Source organism: Aythya marila, assembly GCF_965140915.1.
Source record: "Aythya marila genome assembly, chromosome: 3".
NCBI classification, from domain to species: Eukaryota; Metazoa; Chordata; class Aves; order Anseriformes; family Anatidae; genus Aythya; species Aythya marila.
The window spans coordinates 46,240,013-46,262,254 of NC_139044.1; the positions used below are offsets into that span (position 1 = coordinate 46,240,013).

General features: G+C 34.9%; 1 protein-coding gene across 2 annotated transcripts in view; it reads left to right on the forward strand.

Annotated features, from left to right (window-relative positions):
• Positions 1 to 22,242, forward strand: part of PDE10A (phosphodiesterase 10A) — a gene marked incomplete at its 5' end in the record, with an annotated part of 178,855 nt that overhangs the window by 140,470 nt on the left and 16,143 nt on the right. The window contains 9 exons of one of the 2 annotated variants that reach the window (XM_082756336.1): positions 714 to 806; positions 1,486 to 1,672; positions 3,141 to 3,283; positions 5,191 to 5,274; positions 8,505 to 8,655; positions 10,753 to 10,908; positions 14,221 to 14,393; positions 17,045 to 17,156; positions 20,960 to 21,040. In XM_082756336.1, coding sequence (XP_082612462.1) covers positions 714 to 806; positions 1,486 to 1,672; positions 3,141 to 3,283; positions 5,191 to 5,274; positions 8,505 to 8,655; positions 10,753 to 10,908; positions 14,221 to 14,393; positions 17,045 to 17,156; positions 20,960 to 21,040 — 1,180 coding nt within the window. Of the gene's footprint in view, positions 1 to 713; positions 807 to 1,485; positions 1,673 to 3,140; positions 3,284 to 5,190; positions 5,275 to 8,504; positions 8,656 to 10,752; positions 10,909 to 11,543; positions 11,587 to 14,220; positions 14,394 to 17,044; positions 17,157 to 20,959; positions 21,041 to 22,242 lie in introns of those variants that run through there. The other variant, XM_082756337.1, reaches the window with a different exon arrangement.

The following is a 22,242-nucleotide window of genomic DNA, read 5'->3' on the forward strand; positions in this document are numbered from 1 at the left end:
TTCCATGTGGCTTTTTTTCCCCCACAAAATGTTTTGTGCTTGTATACCATAACTGTTCTATGTCGAGGAATTGAAAATTATTTCTTAGCAATACAGACTTTTAAATTTTCTGATTCAACTCTGGAATATATTTGCTGTGTTTAATTTTATGGTGGTAATTAAGTGGTACGGTTAGTATCACGGTATTGTTTGAACGTCATGAGATGAAACACGATAGTTATTCTGAAGTGTACATAGCAAATGCACATGACGATTAGTTTTGACATTTCCACTGGTCTTCTTCCAAACTTTACTTTTATGAAATCCACCTGCCCTTTGAATAACCAGTGAATATGTAAAAGCAACGATAAAATTGACAGCTTGTGAAGGTAAACTCAAGTCAGGTTTTGTACAAAAGTCGTGTTTTTAGACATAACCTCCCGCATTATTGAAGACATTGAATTTTTTGTCACTAAAATGTCATACTATGGCATCCTTTGTTTTCAACTCTATAGTTATATAAAATGTTTTCAGAAAGTATCTATTTAAATACTTGCCTTTTATTTTATCATTTACTACTAGTTGTTGTCTTGTAAGATTTTTCTCCTAAAAGCATCAAAATGACGCTGATTGGGAACAAATATCCATTACCGTGCTCAAGACAGACTCCAGTGGAAAAACGCTTTTCCAAATAGTTCATATTGTGGCTAACACATGTTTTTTATTTTCTGCAGATTTTCTATAGAAAAAGGAATAGCTGGTCAAGTGGCAAGAACGGGGGAAGTCCTTAACATCCCTGATGCCTATGCAGATCCACGCTTTAACAGGTAGCATGTTATTCATAAGGGTAAAACAGATAGCTCAGTAAACCTAACTCAGTGTACTTAAAATTTCCTACTTAAGTTTCACATTAGGATGCATTCATGGAGCTGCGATACTCTGATTAAGCCTATAGATATCCCTTTAAATGTTTTTGCCATTGGAGGTATTTTTAAGATATTAAAATAAAAAAAAAAGTATTTTTTTTTTTTTTTATCTAACATAAGTATCAGGAGAAAAAATTTGTTGATTTCCTTTTATGGAATTCTGCCAGTTAGGTAAACTCTTGCTGATTTTCTATATTAGCAATCCTGGAATCTGAATGGTTTTAGGGGAGAAAAAATAAATAAGTGTATATATATATTTTTCCTAACAAAGTCATGGGTAATACTTAAACATATTCAGTTTTTTGAATATTCCATCTATACAGTTGAGGAAATACTTATTCTCTGTCTTGCAAATGGAGATTAAAGAATTTAAAAGTTCTTTCTAACTCTGACACTGTAGATGAAAATATGTGAGAACTTTAGAGGTGAACTTCATGCAGGTACTAATTACATCTACCTTAAAACTATTTGCTGTATTGTACACCAACATTTCTAGGGAACAAGGAATAGATACTAATTAATAATATTCTCTCTCTCTCTCTCTCTCTCTCTCTTTTTTTTCTCTTGTTTGGCTCTCCAGAGAAGTAGACCTCTATACAGGCTACACAACCAGAAATATCCTGTGCATGCCTATTGTGAGCCGAGGAAGTGTAATAGGCGTTGTGCAAATGGTGAACAAAATAAGTGGAAGTGCCTTCTCTAAAACTGATGAGAACAACTTTAAAATGTTTGCAGTCTTTTGTGCTTTAGCCTTACACTGTGCTAATGTAAGTTTTATCTACAGTTTTGTAAACTGTTACAGTCTTAAAATTTAGAATCTTAATCTACTGTTTGATTTTCCAGATTACTAAAATCCATAAATCTGTTCCACTGAATTAATAAGGAAACAGAATCATTGAAGAATCACTGAATTCTTTACTGAATAGTTGTGTTTTAATAGATAAGTAGGGATTTGTTTGATGCTTTCTGAAATAATTGTACTCTGGATGCACCCGTTTTATGTAGCTAAATTGAGAGAACAAACTGAAATGTGAATTATAACTGTCTAGTCTTTTCCATTAGAATATATTATTCTTATTTAATATTATAAAATAATTTTAATATTTCATTAAAAATAATAAAATATTATTCTTATTTAATTTTATAAATTCAGATCACATGTTTTAAAAATTTATCAGGGGGATGGAGATTATATGCATTCTCTCCATTCTAAATATTAAAAAATATTTATACATTTATATACTGTGTTATTGTCATAATTACCCACGCTTCCAAGAGTGGATACTATTTTTGTGTTTAAACTCTTTATTTTCTCTAACATTACTATTCATGTAGAAAGTGCAAACAATTTAATGGTCATTACTATGTAAGTACAAAAATGCAATAAAAATGCAATGCTGAAGAAATGTGTCATATTCATGGGAGGTAAGATACCATGTCAGTTAAAGCTGGTGATTTACATTAAGCTGTTTTACATCATACTGTCAGTATTATGATGCAGTAAATTTTATCTACACTTATTTAAACATGTTCCACATGATTCAAGACAAGTAAAGAGGCCTGCATATAAATGAAACTTGGACCTATACAGTCAGTCCATTGTGTGTGAATTTACTCATTTTAAATGGTGAACCTTATTATTCAGGGCATGCTGCTCCTGAATTTTCCTTTACTTTTGTTCTGTCCTCACTTGTGTACAAAACATGCCATGTCCACAATGGCTGTTTGAACCATTGAGTAATTAAATGTATTAATTTTTCACTGTTACTGCATAGTAATGTAGGTATGAAAAACACCTCTTGTGCTTTTTACTGTACATAAGTTGCAGTTATTTGTACCAATTAATAGTTGAATTTATGTAGTGACACTAAATATGAATTGTGCCCCACCATCAGTTTTATTTCTGTCACCACAATTTAAGCTCTATTTTTAATTTCTGAACTTTATTTCTTTTTCTTAGAAGAGTTTAGACACAGTGGAAAGTCAGACAAGCCTTAGATTTGTATCTGTGAGAGAGTAGGTGCTGAATAATGTGATTGAACACCCATTTTTTTCAGAAGTTCCAAATTTCCTATTATTTTTTCTGATGTGTAAAGTTGGGCAGCCAAAATCATTAACTTTTTTTTTTTTTTTTTTTCAAATGTGTAGTTTAAGAATATGTGCTTGAATACAGGAAATAAATGGTGTTTTCACTTGATTAAAATGTCACATTAATGAATGACTTTGCTTTTTCAGATGTACCACAGAATTCGCCATTCAGAGTGTATTTACCGTGTAACAATGGAGAAATTATCCTACCACAGTGTTTGTACAGCAGAAGAGTGGCAAAACCTAATGCACTGTACACTGCCTCCACATATTTATAAAGAAATTGAACTGTAAGTGTATTTTCAATATAGCAACAGTTACAACTGATATCTGATTGTGAAATATATTATTGTTGTTCCCTCAGTATAGCTGAGGGTTTTGTAGGAAGCACTTTCATTATAGAACTATCCCAATATCATATATGTTTATCTCTTGCAATCTTATACCTATTTAAACTTTATGACCTATGAGCAAACTGTATATATCAAAGATGTAAAATAATACCTACCTAGATTGGTAGCATTTTCCATAGGCATGCATATCTACAGTAGTTGCAGTAAGTATTAATTTATATCTAAGGACTGCAGAGCTGAATTTACTTTCCAGTGCTCCTAAGTCACCACCAGCTCAGACCCAGAAAGGAGGCTGAGTTGTTACATGAGTAGTTAAGATCAAATGCAGGCCGTCATCCCCATTTATATGTTTTAGAATAAAAGATTCAGCTCCTCCCTGTTTTTGTTTTTGCCTTTGTGTTTTTTGCCTCTGTGTTTCTCAAAGGAGGGAAAAATGGATACAGAACTCTAAACCTCTGAAGATAATTCAGTGTTATGAGTCCCATGTGCTAAGGTTTAAAGTTACAGCCCAAAATTTGGAGGACTTTCCATTCCTTAGTCTGCAATATCTGAATAATCTAAGACTTTCTCTGAAATAATTCAGTTGCTATCAGATCTCATGGGTCTTCCATGTGCTGAAGATGTGCCTTTATCTGTTTGATTTGTATTCCCCCCTCAGTACTGACATTGGGACTCACCTCAGTTTTTAAGTCACCATTTCTGACCCAGGATAATAAATTCTGCTGTAGTGACCAGGTGCCTAAAATCAAAACTCCACAGTTTTGAGTCACAAAATCTAAACTGTTTTCATTAACCTGATCTCTAGAGCTCGCTCCTGTCAAGTGTTATACACTGCAGCCGTGACTGAGAAAGCATGCAAGCATATGCTTAACAGAGACTTCTTTCGGTTAAAGTTCATTACATGCTGAAGTGATTTGCTTGAAAGCTGGAGTATTAGCAGCCTGCAGGATTACACCCTAACAGAAGCTTATTCTTTGCAACACAATTTCTTATGCTTTGTTAGATGATATTACATAACCCACCTCCTCACCAAAATGACTTTTACTTGTAAAGATGACAGGTTTTATTCTAAATTATATTAACATCCTTTAGTTTGAGAACTCTGAATACATTTAACCATTTTTCAAGCAATTCAGCTACCTTCAGCTCTCTTGCATCTGCTGTGCTGTTCAGTACATCACATACATGAGCAAGGGTTTAGCTGGGTTCAGTGGAAAGTAAATAGAAGACTTGCAGCACAGCAGGTGCAGAGAAAAGGGTTAATTAATAATCAAAGGACAAACAGTTCTGCTGAGCAAGTACCTAGCATTAGGCCTAAATGTTGATACTGAGAGAGGGGAAGTCCTTAGCTAATGAAACATAAAAAATGCAGTCGTAAAAAAAAATGTTTGATTTTTGAAGTTTGTGTTTAATTTCTATTAGCCAGTAAAAGGTGACTTTTGCTATATCGAAATTAAAGCAAGTCTCACCAAATTCATGACAGAAATTTTTTGGAAAAAAGATAGTAAAGGTATTATTAGACACACCATCCTTACAATTCTTGGGAGAAAAGTAAATTTTAGGAGTGAACACAGATTGTTTTACATTATTAAACAATGGATTCTTAAATGAAGGTTTATGCTTCTATTAATTAAACAAAGCCAAAGGCTAACCATCATAGTTGCCTTGACCTTACTAGAAAAATATTAATCTACATTGAAGGAAGATATACCCTGTAAAGTCAGGTAGATATACTCTGTGTATTTTCAGAAACAAGTGCATGCTGTCAGATATACATTATCTAGTCATATTCACTTTCTTAAGAAAGAGTGTTTTTTCTTACCAATCTGAAACTTTCTTCTTAGATACCACTTTGACATCAGCCCCTATGAGGATGTCTGGCCTGCCATTTTTGTCTACATGGTTCACCAGTCCTGTGGGACAGCCTGGTATGAACTACATGATTTATTGCTTTAATTCCATTGTTTATGCATTTGTTTATTAGGAAATATTAAGGTAATTATTTCCTAATGCACAGTCATATTTTCTTTGGAGTTTATTTATTATGTATGGTCTGTACAAGGCTGTCAAAAGCAGGCTGAGTTTCTTGTCCTAGCTTCTTGGTCTTCGGTTCATAAAATTTAGGGACAGATTAGATTAGAATTGTTTGGTTGGAAGGGACCTACAAAGATCATCAAGTCCAACTGCCCGACCACTTCAGGGATAATCAGAAGTTAAAATATGATTAAGGCATTGTCCAAACATCTCTTGAACACTGACTAGGCATCAACTACCTCACTAGGAAGCCTCTTCTAGTGTTTGTGCAGTGAAGAAATTTTTCCACATGTCCAGTCTAAACCTCTCCTGTTAAAGCTTTGTGCTCTTCCTGTCACCAGTAACTGGGGAGCAGAGACTGGCACCTTTCTGCACTTCCCTTCCTCAGGAAGCTGCATAGAGCAATAAGCCTCCTTTTCTCCAGACTGGACAACTCATGTGTCCTCAGCCTCACAGGCGTCTCCTCATGGATATGAAAGAACTCATGATACTGTCCAAACAAGTTATTATTCAAGTTGTTCTTCCAACATAATACATAGACGTACAGCTTGGTTCTGAGTTGAAATTGTTTCTGAGTCAGAAGGTCGTGAAGATATTGGAAGCACTTTCTTTCTTCTTTTTTACACACAAATAAAGAGAGATGGTCCATAACTACTGATTTGTAGAATATATAGCTGTTTAAATTAATTATAATAAACAGTTAAAATAATTCCAGGTTGGACCTTATCTTGCAAAATAGATTTGTTATCAGCATCAAAAGAAGCCAGGCCAATAGGTGAAAGGAGGGGATTCTCCCTCCTCTATTCTGCTCTCATGAGACTCCACCTAGAGCACTATGTTCAGCTCTGGGGTTCCCAGCAGAAGAAAGGCATGGATGTATTAGAACAAGTCCAGAGGAGGGCCAGGGAGATGCTTAAAAGGATAGTGCACCTCTCCTCTGAAGACAGGCTCAGAGGGTTGGGGTTTTTCAGCCCAGAGAAGAGAAGGCTCTGGGAGACCTTACAGGGGCCTGCCAGTACGTAAAGGGGGCTACAGAAAAGCTGGGGATGAACTCTTTGTCAGGGAGTGTAGTGATAGGACAAGAAGGAATGGTATTAAACTAAAAGAGGGGAAGATTTAGGTTAGATATGAGTAAGAAACTCTTTACCCGATGGTGTTGAGGCACTGGAACAGGTTGCTTAGAGAAGCTGTGGATGTCCCATCACTGGAAGTGTTTGAGGTCAGGTTGGATGGGGCTTTGAACAACCTGGTCTGGTGGGAGGTGTCCCTGTCCATGGCAGGCAAGTTGGAATTAGGTGATTTCTAAGGTTGCTTCCAACCCAAACCATTATTTGATTCTATGATCATTGTGCATTAAGTATGTAAATGAGTGATTTTGGAATGAAATGTCATTTCATTTATTGTCCTTTCTCTCAGCATCCATTACCAAGATCAGTAGTGTCTTGGCTAAGTATGCTTCCATTGCTGAGAGAAAGGAACTGCTCTGAATTGTGGAAAAATCCACAGATGAGTGAATGAAAGGGGAAGCGTCTCCTGGCAAAATGGAAGAAGAAACATTTGGGAAAAATTTATTGGTGTCAGCTTCATCTTAATAACTAGATGAATCTCCATGCCCTCAAAGCCTGAATATAGTCAAATCTGAAGGTCTTTCTCTTCTCCTCTTCCATATTGTGAATTGGATGATTATATTAAATGCAGTTCTCTACTTCTCAGTGTAATTAGGTTGTTTCCATTCCTGAAAGAATGGCTGTGGCTTCAGGATTTGGGTTCAAATTTTCTACTGTTTTTTGTTTTGTTTTGCCTTTTTTTTTTTTTTTTTAGTTCACTTTGCCAAGGTGTAAGAATTAATGGGAAAGAATTGATATCCATTTCACATTTTTCAAATGTCTCAAGTCTCACATACAAAGTTAAAGAAATAAAAGTGAGAAAAATATTTGAAAAGGAGGACTGACAGACTTATATTTAGTTTCTGAAAGTACAGATCTTCTCAACCCTCCAAAACAAGGACTTGCAGCTAGGACATTAATGCTTCCATTAAAGCTTCCATGAGCCTTGCGAGACATGATAAAAACATGGAAAAAGTCAAACAGGAAAAAAAAAAAAAAAAAAAAAAAAGAGAAAATAAAGGAAAACTGATCTTTTCATGACGGAGAAAGTTAGAGAAAGTTAGTGAGCTGGGACTCTGCTAGCTTCTGTTCACTTCTGGGCATAGTAGTTCTTTTTCACCCTGGCAGCCTTCTAATTACTTTAGAAAATTTTACCTGATACCTAGTCTATGCCTGAATTTCCCATCTGCAAACAAAAAGATTTCTTTCCTTTCAAAGGTTGTGTAGAACTCTAATACTGGAGGATACAAAGTGTCTCAAAAACATTCTTAATGAGCACATAAGCCAAACATAACAATGACTTTCTAACTACTTTTTAACATTACCTTAGTAAAAATACTTTTGAAAATAGATTCACTTTGCACATAATAATATCAAGAAGATTAAAAAAAATCCTGTAAAAGCAATTACCTAACAATGATTTATCTTGATGAAAAATGCAGAAACACTGAAATATGAATTTCTGTTCGTTTGGCCAAATGGAAAAAAAAACAACAAACTATATATATAGAAAGAGTGATATATATATATATATGTATGTATGTATGTATGTATATATATATATGTTTTTCATAATGTCATTATGGAGCATCTCAACATTTTTGAATCAAAACAATTTTTGCATTTGGTATTTAACTGAGATTTCACTTTAAACAGGATTATTTCTTCAACGTTTGCATAAACCTCCCTAATTTTATGTTTTGATAAAATTATATTTTCAAATTGTTAATTAGATATAGGTTTTCACTATTTCACAGGTTGAATAGATAATAATTTAAAGAAACAGCACTTGAAGCTTTTGGAAGCAGATAACGTTATGTAATTGTGTTGCATGAGCTGGGTAGTTCGGTTTACGTTTCAGAAATTTACAAATTAAACTACAAATATTGTCAAGTATTCACACTCTTTTGTCCTTGCCAAAACTTGAATGACTCTCATAAGCAATGAGTCATGTTCACTCCTCTGTTGGTTATTTTTTTTTTCTATTTTTATTTCTCACCAAATTCATTATTTTCTAGCTTTGAACTTGAAAAGCTATGCCGATTTACTATGTCTGTAAAGAAGAACTATCGCCGTGTGCCCTACCACAACTGGAAGCATGCAGTTACAGTTGCACATTGCATGTATGCCATACTTCAGAACAACCAGGGGCTTTTCACTGACCTGGAGGTAGGTGAGATGATTCGTATCAGTTACTAGACTTCATTAGAGGTACCAACCATAAGTGCTTTCTTTATGCTGAGGTTTTACTGTCAGCTTGGGCAGAGAGTATATATATGAGTAGGGAGCTTGAGAAAAAAGAATTCTTCAGACTCCTTAACTTCATATTTTTTTCATAACACTGAAGAAATGCTAGCAGATTTGCTATAAGTCCGTGTCCGCATTTTAAGGTTCTTCCTGCCCACTCACAACCACAATCTTTGTTTTAATTACTCAATTAACTGTCAGATGTTTGCTGAGGGAAAGGAAACACCCTGAATCTCAGGCCCTGTGAGATCTGGGAGGTCCTGACTATGAGGACTATGGAGAAAGTCTTGGTGTTGCAGAGCTGGTTGACATATGTGAGTAAAGCAGAGCAGTAGGAAAGACGGAAGGAAAATAGTTGTCCAAATATGTTATATAACTTAAAATATAACTTTTATTATACAACAGTTTACTTAGCATGTGTTTAAGTATTTTTAAGATAACTGCAAGGACTTAGAAAACTCAGAAAAAATATACTTTCAGTAGATCGCTGTGGAATTTTTGATAATAAAATGGAATGATTAGAATGGTTAAATTCTATATAACACACACTGTGAAGATCAGCCACATGTTTTTCTTCTGAATTACTGCAGGTACTCTGGGAGTGCTGTCTTATTAATGCTACCTGAAACTTCCAACTAGGAGAACCTGTTTTCAGTTGCTAATAACGTTGCCAAATACTAGCCATTTGAGTTGTAATTTTCCAAGTTTCCTGACTTAATCTGGCAGATTCATTTGGGGAAATTTCAGCCATAATTGTTTGATTCTTTTCGATAAGCATGCTAGGAGAAACCAGGTTCTTGTGCAGTGTATGAGAGTAAAATAAAATTTGGTGGTCTTTCATATGAAAATGTCTAGTGTATTCTGCTTTAAAGCAGGGACTTGAAAATTGGCACTGAAATAGGAAAGTGGCATTTACCAGGCAAGTACTGGAAGTTGGCAAAGTTATCCGTATTTGAAAAAAATCAATGTTTCTTTAACAACAAAAATGTGTGCATTTGCACCCTCAGGGAATACTTAAAGGTTTCATAACTTTCAGTGCTAACCAAGTAGTAAACCCCATCTTTCATGGAAAGGGTGGTTAGGCATCAGAACAGGCTGCCCTGGGTAGTGTTAGAGTTCCCATCCTCAGAAGTACAGAAGAGCCATATGGATGTGACGCTTAGGGACATGGATTAGTGGTGGACTTCTTAGTGTTAGGTTGATGATTAGACTTGATGGTCTTGAGGGATCATTTCCAGCCTAAAAGATTCTATGATTCTTGACAATTGAGTGAGAGGGACTGGGGAAGCAAAAGAGGCAGCTGTTAAGAGACAAGGGAACAGCCTCTTAGCCAAGAGACTGACAAGCTCCAGCCAGCCTCCACCTATTCAAATGCCTTACCCCTTTCAGCTCCTTTTGGCAGTCTCCTCTCTTGAGACTGGAGAAGTATACAGCAAGAGTACAGGAAGCTACTAAAGGGGAAAATTTGGGAAACTAGGATGGGCTGGTCTCAGGTGAGGAATGGTGCCTTGAATCTAGATTTAGAGATGGGGCGAGAAGTATGAAACATTGTAAAAGGGACTGTGATCTAGAGACAAACAGATCCAATAGGTAGGAGTGGTCAAAGAGTCAGGATCCAAGCAGGGAAGGTGGGTTCATGGTGAAAAGCACTGGAATTAGGCACTGGAATTCTGAAGAACAGATAAGAATGACTTCCAGAGAAGTATAGACTGGGATGAGCTAGACAAAGAGAACTATCTGGGACAAGGAGAGAGGCTGATGAAAGCTGTAATACTGGAAAAAATGCAGGCTGTAAAGGATGCAAGAGGAGAATTAAGCTTACGGGACAAGACAGAAAAGCTTATGTCTGCTAGATCTGATACGTAGCACAAAGGATTCTGTGTACTTTTTGAAGACAGTGTAATTCTAGTGCAACAATTACAGTATTTTGGGAAGAGAGTGACATCTAGGGGCATAGGGAAATACATCTTACTTGTTTATCTCTCTCTCTCTCTCTCTCTCTCTCTCACTTTTTAATAGCGAAAAGGTCTTTTAGTTGCATGCCTATGTCATGACCTGGATCACAGAGGTTACAGCAACAGCTATCTTCAGAAATTTGATCACCCTCTAGCTGCTCTCTATTCCACATCAACTATGGAACAGCACCACTTCTCGCAGACTGTGTCCATCCTGCAGGTAGGATTATTGTAATTGTATCTTCTGTGCACTGGAGTCTGTTGTTGGAAACAGGAATCACATCATTAGCCAGTAGATTTTCTGAAGCATGCTTATTTTTATTTCTGGACTGTAGTGCTCATCTAGAAGTGTGGAAGAAGTATTTGCCTTGATTTATTACAGCAAACCTAGCTCCCAAGCATTCAATATTAGCAACCCAAGCATTCAATAATAGCACAAAACATAGCTCTCCCAAAATCTTGATGTTATAGAAATACAGTGCATTTGAAGGTCTATACTTATAGTCTTCCTTTGAATTGTCAGTTTCTGGATCAATAAGGATTTCTTCTACAACGCTATGGAACAAGAACTTTGAAAATGAAAAATCAGTTTCTCATTTAGTTACATATTTTCAGTAAAATGTGCTTCAACAAAGTCTTCAACTATCCTGAATTTTTTAACAAAAACTAAAGAACTGTCAAAAGTCTGTATGAGAAGCATGAAAACCTGCTGTAATAAATTCCATGAACATTAAATGTGTGGCATGAAGTATGCATAAATTCTTTACATGGGAGCAAATGTTAATTTTGCACGCATGAAAAGTTTCAGCTTGTTTCATTATGTTATCACACTTTTTTTTTTTTTTTGTTCTTCAGCAATTGGAATAAAATGAGTAAGGTAATATTCTGTGATAGTTCCTACTACAAGGTAAATTGTCTGTATGTTTAATTACCAGAAAAGTAGAGGAAAGCATGCAAATATATTTTGGGAAATCAAAGTGTGTTGCTGACACACAAATATTTTCTCATCACTGAAAAATTTGTTCATCTTCAGTTAGAAGACTGAGAACTCTCACCAGTGAAACAGCTGCCAGTTCATGATATACTTGTGCTCGCTGGTTTTAATTTACTGTGCACACACCTGATGCATAGCCTTGCCATACTAGTGTGCCACTAATTCATTGTTAACTTTTCTTTTTTTCTGGTCTTTCAGGGGGAAGATATTTCTTTTCTTAAATGCCTAATCACCTTTTAGGAAACATACATATTCTGTATTGTATTCAGAAGCACATCTTGTGATATTATGGTTTTATGTATCATACACATTTCATCAGAGAATGGAAGCTTAATCTCTGAATATTCCTCCATGTGGGAGGGTGTAATTGAATCCTTCAGTGGTGGTGGTATGGCATTAGATTTTTAGTATTCATTCTTCATGTGAGTTTGTGCACAGTGAGCAAGTTCCTCAGTCAGTAATGCTTCTTTGCACTCTATGGCTATGTGAAGCAGGCTTCATTCATTCTTTAATAACCATTATGCATTTTTCCTGCAGAAATAGTGCAATTGATGAAAGTTCCATTTGCTAAGAGGGTGGGGAACCCTTTTGCTTCCCTGCTACCTGTTAGCCTTGGCTGTCACAGTCATACATAAGTGAGGAAAGGTGGATAAATGGTCAGGGCTACAGAGTGGATTCAGACACTGACTATCCAGGTGCCAATAAGTGATATTTAGCAGCAAAGGCAGATGAGAACAGCCTTTTCAACTTGGTCTTTTTTCAATTGAATCAAGTCTTTCTGTATATTTCCAGGACTATTATGGAAAAAAAAATAAAAATCCAACCCTTTATGAGTTATCTCAATGACTTTTAATTTTATGTTAATAACATGTAGGATTTTTCACTGTTCGAAACTTTATAGGTGCTTTGGTTGTCCACTTGTAATTCTGTTGTATGCCATACTTACAGAAGGTTCTGTTCACTAGTTCTAGCTCAGTGGAGAAAGAATAAAATCTTAGGAGCTGTACTTTGTGTACTTTGTATGTAGTTCTCAGAAGTCTATGTGACACGCTCAGAGCCAGCAGCTTCTATTGGTACTTAATGGAGTCTTTTTTTTTTTTTTTTTTTTTTTTTTGGTCCTAGTAGAATGTAGACTTGTCACAACAGTCTTCCTCTTATTGCAACTTCTAAAGCCTAGAAGTCACACCTCCAAATCTAGTATAATTTAAGTAGTAGGGTGAATAGCATGTTATGCAACAAGGTTGGGGAGTACAGAGTTCCCAAAACCTCAAATCATGAAAATAAATAAATAGCAGCAATTTCCTGGTTCCAAAGTGTTGATGATGGGTTAAAATGTTCTGAGCTTCCTTTTTAACATCATGTACTACAGCTTAGGAGGCTGTCAAAGGAGCATTGAGACAGACAGATTGTATTTTCTATTCATTATTCACAATAAATCTTCTTCTCCAAGTAAAAATGTTGGGAAATGACATTTATGTTCTGGATGGTGAGAGAAACCAAACCTATTTGTACCATAGAGGAATTATTTTGAAAAAATTATGTAAATGCTTGACAAAAGTCAGGGAAACTTTTGATGAGCTTCAGCCCAAATGCCAATTAAATGTCAAAACACATCTGAATTTGTTATATTTTAATAATATTTTCTATTTTTGAATGTCCACACCTTGACATGGCTGGTTCATTCTTTCTTATTTTTCTCTGTTTCCTTTCAACAGTAGGAAGACTTTTGACAAGTTGCTTTCAAAAGCTTAGAGACAGCAAACAGTGTTGACTTGAAATGTGTTACAGCTTTAGGAGTGATCACAGTGCATGGATATTGTCAGTTAAAAGTGCAGTCGTACATAGTGGAAACAGAAAAGGGATGAAAGTGACATGTTGCCAGAGCCTCCATAGTGGAAGACATTGTCTTTAGTTTATCAGTCAGTCAATTTATGGTTCAACAAAGCAGTGGTTTTTTTTCCCCTAAATATTTTTATACATTAACATACTGAAATTAACTTTATTTCTAAAGAGGATATTGCATCAATAAATGAAGCAATTGCAGGCATATGTCATTGGTAACACCGTCATACTAAAATCTTTTAGGATTTTAAACTGGATGTTTTTTCTTCTGTATTACTTATTATGCAATATCAAAAATTGTTCTTCAGAGTGAATCAGACATTCGATTTACCAGCTTGGCAGTGCAATACTCTGGATCAGGATTAAATCACAAGTTCCCAAGCTAATGGTGTCTGGAAGTGCAGTACATGTAGTGCTTATAAATCACAGCAGAAAAAGCTATCATTTTTCTCTATTAATACCTTCAGGCTACAGAGGGAGCAATCCCCAAAGCAAATCAGTGGTTTAGTCATAGGTTTCATGACAGCATTTAAAAAACAATGATAAAAATGGGAATTTCAGGCTGTCAGCATCTGAATTTGCAACAAAAATTGTCATTGGGTTGTAGAACTGTTGTAACCTGTCTGGTGAAGTAATGACTGAAATCATCTCAGAATTAGAGCTTGTGCTTTTTATTGGTTTTTTACTTTTTCATAGCTGGAAGGGCACAATGTCTTCTCCAATCTGAGCTCCAGTGAATATGAGCAAGTCCTTGAGATTATCCGGAAAGCCATCATTGCTACAGATCTTGCCCTGTACTTTGGAAATAGAAAACAGCTTGAAGAGCTGCATCAAGCGGGAGCATTAAACCTTAAGAACCAAGCACACAGGTAAAGCAACAAACCAGATTTAATTCACTAAGGCATTAGTCTTAGAATGGAAAACCTTTCTTTCCACAGAACACAACCAGGAATTGTAAGAGAGGAAAAAAAAAAACAAAAACAAAACAAAACAAAAACAAAACAAAACAAAAAACTATTCTCTGTAGGCAGAGATCTTACAGATGAGATTTCAAACACCAACTTTGTGTAAAATATGAAATCATATATATATATATATGCATTATATATATATGTATATATACATGTATATATATATATATTTGCATGTCACTAGCTTTGGATTTCATCTACACAGTTCACTGACATCGTATCTGCACCAGGAAGTTAGTGCATAGGCAGTTAAGTAGTGGGGAAAAAAAAAGTGCAATAATAATTTCATAATAATTTCATTTCATTCTTATGTCAATGTAATTATTTTTCTGTAAGCGTGCTTTTTGAAAGATTAATCCTTACTAGAAGCAAAGTCACTTCCACTTCATTGTTGGAAGGGAAAAAAATCAAGCCCTTTGTAATCATTTTGTCTCTCCATAAAGCAGCTAATAACACCAGAACATAATTCAATAGCCAAATCAGCTACTGTTTTCACATAACTTTCTGTTGTGATGAAACATTTGACTCCAGAAAAAATCCCTAAGTCAAACAGAGAAACAGGAAAGAATTATGGTCAATTCTCAACCTTTGTGAATTAAGATAGTTGTAAGTTTTAAAACTATTCAAAATGTACAAATATTCATATTCATATAGACATGAATCTTTTTGTCCACATAAGCAAAACATAATGTACCCTGGATGGCAGATATGTCTCATAACAGTGTTGATTAAAGTGTTCACTCAGCACTACAGTTTAGTGGGTGACATTTGTAGTAGGGTGATGGTTGGACCAGATGTTCTTGAAGGCGTCTTCCAACCTTAATGATTCTATGATTCTGTACCATACTCCCTTGATAGCTTCTTTACTGGAAAATGGCCTTGATCTAAGGCAGAGAAAAAATGGAGAGTATATTGATTCATGATTCTGATTCTTTTCAAAAAGAACTTTGGAATTTGGATCTTCTTTAACTGTTTGAGGAATTTAAAAGGTTTTGCTGGTAGTTCTGAATACATTATCACAACACAGTTTAATACTTAAATAAAAGCTTAAGCTTGTATTAAAACTTAAGTCACAGTATGGAATTTAAGTTTATCAGGCTTGAGCAAGCCTCAAAATCTTAAAGGTATATTAGGTCCTGATAACCTCAAAATGAAACTTATGAGGAATCTTGAACTTAGGAGTTATCAATTTTGAATATTGCACAACTATTTGGTATATGATTGAATATTCTGTTATGTTTAACATTTTTACCCTGTCTGCTCCCTTTAAGCATTTTCAGTGCAAAACCACATGCCCTGTGATACAGCATTAGTTGGTAACATGGCTAAAGAATCCAAGGCTTCTACTTGGTATTGTACAATAAAAATAATGTAATAGGATGTTAAATTTGTCCCTTATGTGGCTGATGAATCCTCTTTTATAACTCAGGGAATTTGTACTTTGCTTTTATCTATTCTTTACATTGTGTTTGTGTATTTCAATGGTAATTTTTCTATTGATACAGCTTCTATGACTGCCATCACATTGGCATGAAAGTTAGCAAGTTGTGTGCTTTTTTCATGGGATAGGTATTAACAAAGATGCAGGTGTCTATCAGATGGAAATCACGTTAATTCATTCATTAATTTGACAGTTTTCTTTATAAGACACTCACAAACAATAGATACAAGGAGTAATGGAGAAGTGCTAGAAAACAAAACACAAAAACTCTTACTTTTAGTAATGATCGTTATAAACCTACCAATCCTCTTCAATTATTCTGTGAATAGGCTACTCAGTGTATGGGATGGAATTATTTGTGGGAGTCTTGTCCTGTTAGGAGGAGAATTCATTCCAAAAAAGCAATGACTTCTCTTTCAGTATACATGTACCATAGGTGTACTCTGATTATTGCAGTATTAGGGCTGTTGTGGAGACCTTACTCTTTAAAGCTACAATATTGCTTTAGCAGACCTCGCATTTAGATCAACAACACAGTTTGCTAAGGCAGTTCTTGAATAATTTCTCAGACAGAAACTGAGACAGAAGATACAGTCACTGGCTGTTGCCAGAAGTAAGAAAAAGTAAAATGTACTTTTGAGAAGAAGCAGAGGAAGAAATGAGAGCTTACTTGTAAATTAAGATCTTCGAGATAGAATTAGTTTTTCTTATTTTTGGAATATGTGTTCATTTCTCTTTAAATAATGGAAAGAAATGCAGGAACAGGATATGCCATCTTTCTATTTATAGACTTGTACTGTATTCTCAAAAAATGAAGTAGAGGCACAGGAGTGTTTTGAGAGGTATTCCTCTATATTCCTTTAATTCTACAGATGAACTGCTTGCAAGCAATTAAGTAATACACGGTATATATATATATATATATAAAAATAAAGGTGATGCTTTACCTGTAAATCATAAACAAGTGGAGAAGAAACAAGCAAGATGGGAGAAATTTTGTAGTATTTACACTTTATTGCTGATTGAACTGAGAAAGGATAAATAAAAACCTTGGGATATGGTAATTAAGTCTTTACCAAACTTACAATTTCATGTTGTTTTATTCTAGAGATAGAGTGATTGGTCTGATGATGACTGCTTGTGATTTGTGTTCTGTAACAAAACTGTGGCCAGTTACCAGACTAACAGCCAATGATATATATGCAGAGTTCTGGGCTGAGGTATGTGCATTTTTGTTTTCTCATTTTCTTTTATCAAAGAAAATATCTGGGTAGGAAAATAACAATAATTAAAAAAAAAATATGTCAACAGCTACATGTTTTCATAACATATTAAAGATTGTTCTTTGCAGCTGGCATGTGTTTTGTTGTTTTCTTGGAAACTATTTAAAGAGCTAAGATAGCTTCCTAATTTTCAGGTATCCATTTTTCTCTCTGTTAAAGATGAATTTAGAAATAATGTCCTAACAGAACATACAAGAAAATCTGTTTCTTCTTTGAGTCACTAAGAGTAATGCTGTGAAGGATCTATTTGTATTCTAGAAATCCAAAATATGAAAGCATCTTCCAGACCAACTGCCTTAAAACACACACATAAAGCTGCAGCATGAATAGTATGAATCCAGGAAATGCTAAAGCAAATATGGCAATCCTTTCAATTTTTCCAATCCCAGCATTTGCATCTTTGTGACCCAGCTCAACAACTGGGTCTCAAAGAGAGAGAGCTGATTTTTAATATAGTGAATGTTACTCCACAGATAAGATGTACTGAGAATTGACACATGACATTGAGCTGTAATCATATCCAGAAATAAAGATATAATCTCTAACATTTCTTATGCTCAGGATGGAATGATTTAATCATTTAATTCTTAAAGTGAAAAAGTGACTTCTTTAGGGGTATAAGGAATAAATTCTGAGCATGTTGCATATAGTTGAATTGTGTGGTTTTAGAAGATACATTGTATTTTCAAGACTGTTATTGCATGTGTGTATCATGAAGTGCCCTTTTCTCTTATGTGCCATGTGGAAGCCTAAAGAATTCAGTGGGCTTATTTCTGTTTTATATAGGTGTAAAGTGGAAATCAGGCCCACAGATATGATGTAGCATGCATATAATTTGGAGATTTCTGTTTTGCATGTTGCATGTTTATTAAGAAATTCAAGATGTGCATGGCATGTCTTTGTTTTCTTTTTTTTGTTATTATTATTTAATTTTTCTAGTTCTTTTAGTTATGAACAAATCAGTCTATGATAAGATGTTTAAAACTTGTAAACTTTTTAAGCTCAAAGATGTAGTTCAATATTCACTTTCTAAAATGTCAGCACTGGAGAGTGAGTGTTCTTATGAGCAATATAATGGAGGCATAATGTTGATGTACCTCACTAATTACATGCCCAATTTGTTTTGCTTACAAGACTTTAAAATAATTAAAATAAAATATTTTTTTGCAAGTCTTGTGAACTGAGTGCAAAGGGAAGGATCAAGTTGATTTTTCTTACTCAGCAATATTAGAGATGGAATTATGGACATAACTGAGCCTGCACAGATTTTAAGTTGTTTTGTTATTTGATTTAATAAAGGTACATCTTATATTATAATGCTACTTCATGGAACAAATGTAGATTAGACATTTTTGACAGAAATTATATTCTTTATTTGCTATTTTACTTAACTGATATATAACAGAAGTTGGATATGTTGTGATCCATTCAGGATGGCTGACAAATCAACCATAGTTCTAAATGCTTCTGTAAAACAGGAAACCAAGACAAATATAGAGAAAATTCTAGGAAAACTATATGAATATGAAGATTAGACTGAATTTCGCTCCAGAAATTGTTACATAACAGGGGTGGTGGTGGGGGGAAAGTAAAGTCTATACACATGACACAATGTTGTTCCTAATTACTACTTCAGTTCATAATCTTAATATGTGGAATGAATTAATAAGTCTTTTTATAATGTTTCTCCTTTATGTAATTGTTAAATAATAACTGCAGAAGAGGTTGCAGCAATTCTGTGGTATGTCACACTGATCTTTTTTCATTGAATGAAGCCAAATATAGGCAGTGTTTTCAGCTAAGATTTACCTTGTTATCACTTCAGCAAGAATCCTTACCACAGTTGTGCAATCTGAGCAAAGTAATACATTTGGTGATCAGCATATAGGATCATATAAGTTTGTGTCTGTGTTTTTTTTTTGTGGGATAGGTAGAATGATGAACATAATTCTGAGATTTTTTCAGTTTTGGCATAATCAGCCAGAGGCTGGATAGCTTCCTCAAAGCTCACTTTCAGTGTTTTCTGGACAGTTAATATTATGTTAAATAAAGCCTATATCATATGATGCTAAATAGTTTAGCATTGTGGGTCTTAGCACTGAGAGTATGGTAGCTGCAGACAGTCCTGACCAATCAATAACATTACTTAAAAAACAAGCAAACAAACAAGTAAAATTAAATGTTATTTACTGGAGACAAAAAATAAATTTGCTTACAGTTGCTAAACATCAATTGACTGACTTTCTTTGCAAGTTTTGACAGTAGAATGTCTAACAGAGACTAGATTTAATGAGTCAATGTTCTAATTACTTGGCGAGACAAATATTGTTCACAAGAGAATTGTACAGACTACTTCAGAAGTAGGTTCCTGATTACACCACTTGTTGGTTCACTGCAGCAGGACCATAGTCAATACCTGATATTTAGGCCACGTATGCAAGGGGAAGAAAAAAAAATCATAAGCTCACATAAGCTCTTATCTTTTCTACACTCCAGGTAGTTGCAAGGCAGCAAAATAGAAAGATGGTCATTAATGGCTCTACTTAGACCAGAATCAATTTTTTTTTTTTTTTGTATTGTAAACTTCTCTTTGAGTATAGGTGCCGAAATCCTCCCTTGGAAGGGACTTGGGCATTGGTGCTTGGAATTTGTCTTGATAAAATCATATGAGAAAGGAGTAATAACTTGTTTTCTAGAGATGCCTTCACTAACTGTGGCAGAAAACAGATCATTGATTTAAGGAATGTACCAAGCTTTCAGCTAAACATCTGTAAGCTAAATCTCATAGTAAAGTATACAAATAGACAAATATATTAGCAGCTATCCTGCCTAAACTTTCTCCTTTACTCAGGTTAATGATTTGAAGATTGCATTGCCCCCTTGTATTGACTTTGGAAACCCAGAAATTAGCAGCAGCTAAAAGCAACCATTGCTACAGCTGTTGTTGCCTTTATAACCTCAAAATTAAGCACCTACGTTGCTTTAATAGTGCAGCTGAAGCATAAGTCTATTTGAAAATTTCGACTTGTTACAGAATTTAGCCAGTTACTTATGGATTTGTAAGAAGTAATCATGTTCAGGCCCAGTATACTGTTCAGAAATGTGTATTGGCTGCTCTGTGAAGGAGACAGTTTTCACTTGCGCTTTACATAGATCTGGTCTTTGGGTATACTGCTTTTTCCCAATATTCCTCTTATGCATGTAGAATAATTAGTGTACTAAAGGAGGCTGTTTGACAGACAGCTATGTAAAAATATGCTCCTCATCTCTGGTCAAAAAGATGGATTGTTGACAAAGAGGGTACATTATAAATTCATCTGCTTTACTCATCTTTGCCTTGGTTGGGTGAGTTATGTTCTTCTGGTCTATGTATTATAGCACTTTAAATGGGTAATGTTTTCAAAGGTTAGACTAACTATGAATAGAACTGGTCAATGTGGTGTATTTTATGCCATTTTCGTTGTTGTTTGTTTCTTTCCTTCTCTTTCTTCCAATTGCCTTTTATTATGGATAGACCCTTGCAAACAAGGACAATATGTGTACATTTACTAAAAAAATTGATTTTCAGGATCTGTTATTTACATTATTGTTTAGGTGAGTATATAAAATGAGACTCTCCTTAGGCAGTTTTCTGAGATTGCCTTAGACTAGTATGTTGCATTACTTTTAATTCAGGAGTTTTAGATCCACATGCAATAGAAAATGGAATAATCCTAATCTCTCTCTTTGCTTTTCTCCAGGGAGATGAAATGAAGAAAACGGGTATTCAGCCTATTCCTATGATGGACAGAGACAAGAAAGATGAAGTCCCTCAGGGTCAAGTATGAACTCTCTCTGTAAAATCATACATGCTTTATAGTATTAATAAAACATGTATGGAAAAACATTTCATATATTACCATATATTGCATTTGATGCTTAGGGTATGTGAGCTGCTGAATTCCATGTTTTGTATGCAAAATGTTTTTTTTTTTTTTTTTAATTATTATTTTTTTATTGTTTTATTTAACAGTGGAAAACTTGTTTTCAAAGACATTACTGAAATGATAGTAAATTTTTTGTTGCGGTCCTGAATTACATACTTATACATGTTACTGTATAACATAGCTCCACTTCCTATAACATGATAAGGCTTCAGGAGTGATTTAGGCACAATACAATACTTCTGCCATGAAAATCATCATGAAATTTCAATGAGAAAAATGAAGTCTGTCTTCTGATTATACCTTAATACTCTTTTTATTCTTGTAATTCCCAATGCAGTGATTTACTTGTTTTCACTCTTACTTCTTTCCCCTTAGTAAAAACTCCATGGAGTGGTAGCAGAACTGTAGTTAAAATACTAGCTTGAAAAGCTTTTGGATACAGTATATTCTTTCTTGTATGGTGTTTGTAAAAGGAGGTAGGATACTTTTTTTTTGTAAAAGGAGGTAAACATTTAGGAACTACGGTCTCATCCTTACATCAAGTACAATTTTGAAGAAGTATCAAAAAAAAAAAAAAAATCAGAAAATATGGAGGGTCATGAATACTGACCAAAGATATGAAAAGGCAGATGTTTCTTTTCTGGCATATGGTGAAGTATTCAACACATCATGACATTTTAATGTGCAAATTGGGGCAGGTGAGTGTTGGTATTGGCCAATAGCACGTGTTAATGACTATCTGCAAGACAAATGAGCAACAAATCATAGAATCCTACCTGGAATGGTTTTTAGTTGGAAGGGACCTCAAAGATCAAAGTTCCAACCCCTTCTGCCGTAGGCCAGGATGCCACCCACTAGATTAGGTTGCTCAGGGCCTCATCTACCTTGGCCTTGAACACCTCCAGGGATGGGGAATCCACAACCTCTCTGGGCAAATTGCTCCAGTGCCTTACCTCCCTCTTAGTGAAGAATTTCCTCATGACATCTAATCTAAATCTTCCTTCTTTTAGTTTAAAACCATTCCCCCTTGTTCTGTCAATATCTGATTGAGTAAAGACTCTTTCTCCATCTTTTTTATAAGTCCCCTATAAGCTCTG